The sequence below is a fragment of the Pezoporus wallicus genome, unplaced genomic scaffold (assembly GCF_028554395.1).
Source record: "Pezoporus wallicus isolate ANWC-B61680 ecotype Strahan unplaced genomic scaffold, APGP_CSIRO_Pwel_v1 contig_6783, whole genome shotgun sequence".
NCBI classification, from domain to species: Eukaryota; Metazoa; Chordata; class Aves; order Psittaciformes; family Psittacidae; genus Pezoporus; species Pezoporus wallicus.
The window spans coordinates 955,649-962,891 of NW_026637555.1; the positions used below are offsets into that span (position 1 = coordinate 955,649).

A 7,243-nucleotide genomic window follows, 5' to 3' on the forward strand; every position below is an offset into this window, starting at 1 on the left:
TCTCCCATTCAACACCAATTATAAAACACTAAGATTAGAATCACTGCCTGGGGGCACAAAATTAACTGTAATTTTGAGACCCCTGTGCTCTCCAGGCGCAGGGAATTAGGACTTTCCCTCCTGCCCTGGGTACGAAAGGTGGGACCTGCAGTGCTGGGGCCGCAGACTGCCAGGGTCCCTGGGCATGGCCAAGGGCACTACAGGCAGTTCCCAGGCCACCATAAGCAAAAGCCATCCTGCTCCACTCCTCCTGTATTGTACCTGGGGATGCTGATCTCGGCAAAAAGCAGCGTTTGCCACAGATAGACACACGGCCAGAGCCAGACACAGGGAACAGACCGGGTTGGCTGGAGTCAAACTGAGATGCCACAAGCTGAGCACACTCTGTGCAAACGCTCTCTGGCTTGCTGAAATACTAGTAGCAGCTCTCCTGTCCCTCCCTCCTGAAGGAAAACTTGGGGGCAAGAAAGAAGTACATGGCTATTTTCCACTATGCCCTGGAAGAAGCCGGAATTGCCATTGACACAGCACCAGGAAAGAAACCTATTTGCCAGAAAAGCAGTCTGAAGTGGAAAGGAGACGCGATCCCTAGCTGAGCCATCTGCCTTTGGTTTGTTATTAAACCAAAGAATGTGAAAACCTGGAAGTCCTCGCTTGAACACAAACCAGCTCTCTCGGGCACACTGCTCTGACCCTGGGAAGGTGAGGGGAACAGCTTCATCTCCTGGGAAGATCAACAACACACCTTGACCTCCCGAATGGCACTGCACGAGCAAAGCCTCCACCTGCCCTCATGCCCTGCGCCTCAAGTCATCCTTTTACACGTATGCTCGGGTGCCCGTGGAGGCAGCATCCCCTCATCCTCCAGGGTAAGTCCCTGCAGGGCCACAGCATTGGAGCTGAGCTGCCCTGGAGGAGTGAGCGGGGAAGCCGGCGGGAAGGCAGCACGTTCCCTGTGCCAAATAATTAGTTATTTACAGGCTCTTCCGCCACGACAATCACCCCTGACCTCTCTCACCCAGCCGAAGCGATTAGAGACCACGGGCACAGACGTCTGGCTGCTTAAGGCTGCCTGGCGTATTGGCACTACAGCCCCAGCGGGCGAGACTCTGCTCCCCGCCCCCCAAAAAGCCCTTTTCTAATCCTAATCTGGGAGCGCCACACACAGAACCCAGCTGCTTCCTCCACCGCAGCGCCGCAGCCTGCCAGATGGAATAAAGCCTGCAAAGAAATGTTTTTGGGGATCAGTTGTACAGTTAACCTAATTAGAGAGGTAAATTAAAAGAGTTTGCAGTTATGCCACCTTCCTGAAGCACTCCTGTGTGGCAACTTTTGGCTAGAAAATTAAATAGCATCTGGTGGTAGCTGCTCAAAGTCGTATTAGAAAGAGAAATAAAATCAAGTGATTGGAGGTGGGGGAAAACTATACAATGAATTTATCTTAGGAAGGCTCAACCCTGTCCTCTCCACTGATCCCAGGTGGAGGGAGCGATCAGGTAACAGCCTCTGCAGTGCAACCAAAGCCCTCCTGTAGCACAGAGGTGAGCTAATGCTGCCCGCCATCGGCAGGAAATAAATAAAGAACACTGGCGATACAGAAACCTACCCGAAAATGAGGTAAGGGTGGCAGCATTAAGGGAGCTCAATCCAAGGCTCCCGGGAGCTGATCGGAACTCGGTGCCCGAGTGCCAGGATCCCAGAGCTGAGTGGCTGATACCGGGCATGGGTACGGGAAGGATCTCGGGAGCCGCACGGCATCAGGCTCCTGCGACACACATCAAATCCAGGCAAGGTGTCCTCCAGCATACACTCCACTGTCCCCAGCCTCTCACCCCACATCCATAATGGGCACCTGCCCCCTCCCAAGCCTTGCACATGCTGAAAAAAATGGGAAAAAAAAAGTAAAATACGCTATTTCTAAAAAGCCAAGGAATGGAATTGCAAAGCCAGAGTTGTTTCAATACAGCCCCATGCCAAGAGTTAGGCTGGAAGAGAAGCCTTTTCTTCAAAAGACATTACATATTTTAATTCACAACTTCTATCATAACCACGAGCCTTGATCTGACACAAAGTAAAGTCTCTCATCCTTGCAATTCTGTGGGACACAGTTTATGTTCACCAACTGGCTGACACAAAAAAGAACTGTATCTTCATTATTTATACACTGCTATTGGTATGCACATCTAGCCCGGCCTGTTAAAGTCAGGGAAGAATTATGGTCTATTCAGTACCCGTAGTGTTAATAAAATCAGGCAAATCCAGCTTAGTTTTGTCTGAACACGAATGAGATTAAATCAAGATTAAATGTGCATACAGTACAAAGGGTATGGTTTATGCTAAAATTCAGAAGGAACACATTTTAGTACCCAGCATACAAATGCCTACAGACCTTCTCCAGGACTCAGACACCTGAATTAAACAACGATGAAACCGGAGAAGGTGAAGGCAGATGACACTGGACAAAAGCCACCCAGAATACCAAGGGACAGATGCTGGCTCTAAAATACTGCTCTGCAGCCCCGCTGGAGGTAACAGGGCAAACCCTGTGCTAGAAGATACAGGCAGAGCTCAGCTGACTTTCCCCTGCATGCACCGAGCATGAGCCTGCCCCATCGCAGTGCCAGGAATATATGCAAAACCAAGACTCTTTCCCAAGTTTTCATTTTGGGCCATTTTGCATTAGTCTGTGTCGGATTTAGATTTCACAACACAGAACAAGGTGTTAAGCGGGCACAACTCTGACAACCCGCCCAGCCTGGGATGCCTCAAAACCCTTCCCTTCACAGAAAATACCGTCTGTATTAAATTGCCAGAGAAACCAACTCACTTCTCCTTCCTCAGCAATAATGTTCTTTCTCTCTCACCTCCGTGCGCTCCATCTCCAAGGGGGAAAGAGCAAACAGAAAAGTAGTGGGTATTTAGGTCAGGCACTGTCCTCACCGCCACTCTGCGAGGGTTCAAAACACTAATAAAACCTGCAAATAGCCCCTCGTAACAAAAAGCCCCAGGGGCTGGAGGCGGGGGAGCAGGTTCCCAAATATAAGTAAGCCCCACTCGGGTGTCCGGACCGCAGCGCTCCCCCCGTAACCAGAGGAAGGCGATGAACACCCGGGGCTGGCGAGGACCCCCGGTGCAGGCTCGGGGCCGGTCAGCGGCACCCCCGTTGCCCGGCAGACAGGCGGAAGCACCGGTCGGAGCATCGCGGGGCTGCGGCGAGGGGCAACGCGCGAGGTGCGGGAGATGGGGAAGAGCCGGGAGCTGCCCCGCCAGCTCGGCCCCCGTGTCAGCGCTCACCCGCGCCGTGTCACACCCGCACCGCGCACGCCGCAACAGATGAGAGCACTGGGGGGAGGGAGTGGGGTGTATATTAACAATCACTCCGCGGAAGCGCAGCGCTGGAAGCCCCCGCGGAAACTTCCCCACCCGCACCCGCACCGCACCCCCCCTCGCACCCGGGGGAAACCGGGGCCGGCCCCGCGGCAGCCGCAGCAGGACAAGTACTTACTGATCTCCATGCTCTGGAACAAAGACCTTTTGCAGTTGCATGTGCAGGACACATTGGGCTGAATAGCTACGGCCGTGCTGTTCAGCCCCATGAAGTTGTACATTTAAAATTAAAAAAAAAAAAAAAATAAAGACAAAAAAAAAAAGACGGCGACGGCGACACAAAGAACTTGGCGGCCGCCGAGCGCTCCCCGGGCAGCGCCACATAAAGCCGGGGCTCCTCCTCGGCGCGGGGGGGGCGGGGGGAGGGAAATGCAGCTGCGATCAAAAATTGGAAATGAAAAACCCGGCGCGGCGCGGAGCGAGCAGCGCCCCCCGCAGCGGCTGTGTGCGGCCGGGCTCGGCTCTGCGCGGCTCGGCTCGACAGGGCTAGGAGGCGGCTGCTCCGCGCCCCCTCGATCGCGGGGAGCGGCTGCGCTGGGCCCGGTGCGCGGCAGCCCCGCAGTTTTGTGGCCGCGGCGCGCTGGGACGCGGTGGGAGCGCTGCCCGCCCGCTCCCGCTCCGCTCCCGCCCCCCGCGCTCATTCACGGCCACGGGGACGCGGCCGCGCGCCGCCGCCAGCCGCGGGCGGGCTCTGTGACGTCAGCGCCAGACGGGGACTGCCCTTTCCCCCGCGCCGCCGCCGCCGCCGGGGGGGGGGCCTCGGCGGGAGCGCGCCCCGGGCTGCCGCGCGCGGCCCCGCGCTGCCGAGGGGCAGCCTGCGGAGGGACCCGCGGCGTCCGTGGGGTCCGGGGCTCGCTCCCGCCCGCCCGTGGGTGCCGGTTTCGCTTCTCGCCCTCACCGTCAGCTCCCCGCGGCGCTGGGGCCGGGCGGGGAGTTCGCAGCCGAGTCCCAGAAGCACCCGGGCTGCGGGACATCCACCCGCGGGGCAGGCTCGGCCCCACGGCGCGCACGCGAGAGCGGGAGGCGCGGAGCCCTGGGCTCGGCTTGCGCAGACGGCTCCCGCATGCAGCATTTCCAAGAGAAAATGGGAGAGGCAGGAAAAGAAATGGGGGGGGGGGCACCTGTAAGCATCTGAACTTGGTGTAAATTCTGCCGTTAGCTCCTGTGTGGAAACGACAACGCTCACTTCCTTCTACCAAACTCTTCAGGCAGGAACTCCCGTTTTTGTTTCACACTTCAAAATGGAGGGACCCGATTCACTTTTTGGATAGGTAAAAGTTAAAACCATCACCTTTTCCTGAGGGCTCGGTGTGCAGAGTCTTAACCAAGACAGATTGTCATTTATTTCTGGGAAATAAAGCTGTGAAAGAGGTTTAGGTGAAAATGCTGAAACAAGCTCAACTACAGTGGTGCAAAGTAGCTGCTATAATACTCCGAGAATGCTGTTACTGGAGATCAAGGCGGCTTCAGGTATTCTGTAAGAAAGTGCATTTTCTCATAATACCTGGAGAGGCCCTTGCGGGGCCCATTCTCCCAAGGGATGCAATAAGGAAGGGACAGGCTCCCAGCCCCACTACAGAGCTACACAGAGATTGTACAGAGCAGATGGTGTCCAGAGTCAGGTCAGGCATGGTGCTGCTCACCAGTACAGTTTAACCTTTATTCCCCCCCCCCCCCCCCCAAAAAATGGAATTCATTCCTACGTGACTGCTTACAAACTAATGCTAAATACATGCCTGTGCTTCATCCAGTCCTGTGAAAACGCCTGAAGAGAAGGAACAAGGAATTGCCAGGTTGTTTAATCTTTTACTCTTTGCCACTCGACAGATGGTAACTCCCAACAATTACTAATCCAAAGGAAACACGGAAGGGGATCTTGTGGCTCGAATAGAAACGAGCTGCGAGGAGTTTGTGCTTTCCCATGCGGAGCAGACGCGAACAACCATACGAGTGCTGTTCCCCAACGCAAGGCAGCAGCATGGGGCTCAATGCAGGCCTAGCAGAGAGGGACAATTACATCCCCAAATCTATGCTACAACTGGGAATAAAGCATTTCCAATTCTATTTCTGTATTTTGTTCCCAGCTTCAGTTTCCTCATCAGTAATGCAGGAGGGAGAATTCTTACCTGCCTTTTGGCTAAATTCCTTCAGGTCCTGGAGTCTCCATTTCTTTCATGCCAGGGAAATTTCTAAAAATGCTTAAAGCAAGGCACACGTGGTCAAAACTCTGAAGGTAAGACAGCTTTACTGATCAACCCACTTCTATTATTATTTAGCTGGAAATACATCTTTTCCTTTTTAAAACACTCGGCAGCTGGATATTAGAGACCCTTTCCCAATGGACCTTACTAGACGGGCCATAAAACGTGGCTGTAAACTAAGTTGAGCCCACCAGCTTGCAACTAACAGTCCTTCACACTTAAAATACGTAGCACCACCATAAATTAAGTCAAGGTGAACACTACACGCTTCTTATGTTGTGTGAGATACCAGCCAGCAGCAGCCTGCCAGCACCAGCTCTCCCAGATCATTGGCTGTGTAGACATGGCCATAGTTTGTGTTTGATTCAGAATTATTGTATTTTAAGACCCAGACACATCCTTAAATGGTCTTAAGGAAGCAAATGTAGCTTTAAGAAATAGACTGTTCTCCTGTGGCAGGTCAGATCCTTGCCTGGTGGGTTACAGAGTCCTCCTTTGCGTTCTCTGCTTTTCAAGCACAGCTTTGCCTTTCACAACCCAGCACAGCATTACCTATGGGCCCAGGGAATGGGAGACAGGGTGGCACATGGAAGGGCACAGCCGGAGGCCTGTTTGCAGGCAGGATGTGCTGGGGATGGGTGCTGTGGCAGAGGAGCCTTGGTGGAGGCATCTCACAAGATCCAAACCAACACCAGTGTCCGAGGCAGTGCAGGCAGGAAGACCTGGTGCCCGGGCTTGGATGAGAGGTGGAAGAGCCAGCTCTGCAGGGGGAAAGGCGCCTGCCCACACCCCGTGAATCAGCTGCCTTGTTCCAGGGGGTGTTTTTACAAGTTTGCAGAGCTCTGGTGGATCAAGGTTCCAGTTTCAGATGCAGGCTGCTGCAAGTTCACACGTCTTCCTAACCTTCTTGAAAAATACAGAGAAAATAACTGTTTGCAAGTCAATGCTGGTTAAAAAATGCACTGTTTACCACCATCCCAACTTCATCTGAACGACTGAATGTGGCTTTAAGAACAATCAGCATTTTTCCACCATGATTTAAGAACAAATAATTCAAGTCATCCCAGATGGGCTTGTAAAAATTAAAAGTACATCAGCTAATTTAAATGCTTCGCCCCGTACTTTGTAATAACGCTATCCATCCTCCAGCCCACTGCTGTTTGTCAGAGCAAGTGCTGCTCTCCTGGAATACACTTTTGTTGATTTTGGCCTCTGTATTCTGTCACTGATAAGCTTTCTTCAGTTTCTTTTTGTGTTCTCCCTAGAGACACCTCTGACGGCTCCAGGATGAGGCTGGCACTGCAAGATCTCCCTTCGCTTCCCACTTTTGTGGGAATTTCAGGGTGAGCTGAGCTGCTCACTGGGCTCTTCAGCCATGGAAAGGGACACACGGGAGCTTCAATGGTATCTGAGGTCCTGGGGCAGACACATCAGTCTGCTGGGGCTAGCTTTGGACAACAGTGTAATCTCATTCATTGCCGGACCAGAAGTCAGGCGTTTGCCTGTGCGGTCACATTTAAATCTGTCCCTTTATTCCTCACTGCAACACTTCAGCATTAGTTAAAGATGGGAGCAACGCCGCATAATCATTACAGTGCAGCACTAAGGGTAAATTCCTAAAATGTTATTGGAAAGAGAGATCCATGTGAGAAATA

At 53.1% G+C, this 7,243-nt stretch overlaps 1 protein-coding gene across 3 annotated transcripts in view; it reads right to left on the bottom strand.

Annotated features, from left to right (window-relative positions):
• The window catches only part of PMEPA1 (prostate transmembrane protein, androgen induced 1), a 45,969-nt gene extending 42,315 nt beyond the window's left edge, over positions 1 to 3,654 (bottom strand). For 2 of the 3 annotated variants that reach the window (XM_057406347.1, XM_057406346.1), the window contains exon 1: positions 3,506 to 3,632. In XM_057406347.1, the coding sequence (XP_057262330.1) occupies positions 3,506 to 3,608 (103 nt within the window). In that variant the 5' untranslated portion in view covers positions 3,609 to 3,632. Of the gene's footprint in view, positions 1 to 3,505 lie in introns of all 3 variants that reach the window. The other variant, XM_057406348.1, reaches the window with a different exon arrangement.
• Between the last annotated feature and the right edge of the window lie 3,589 nt (positions 3,655 to 7,243).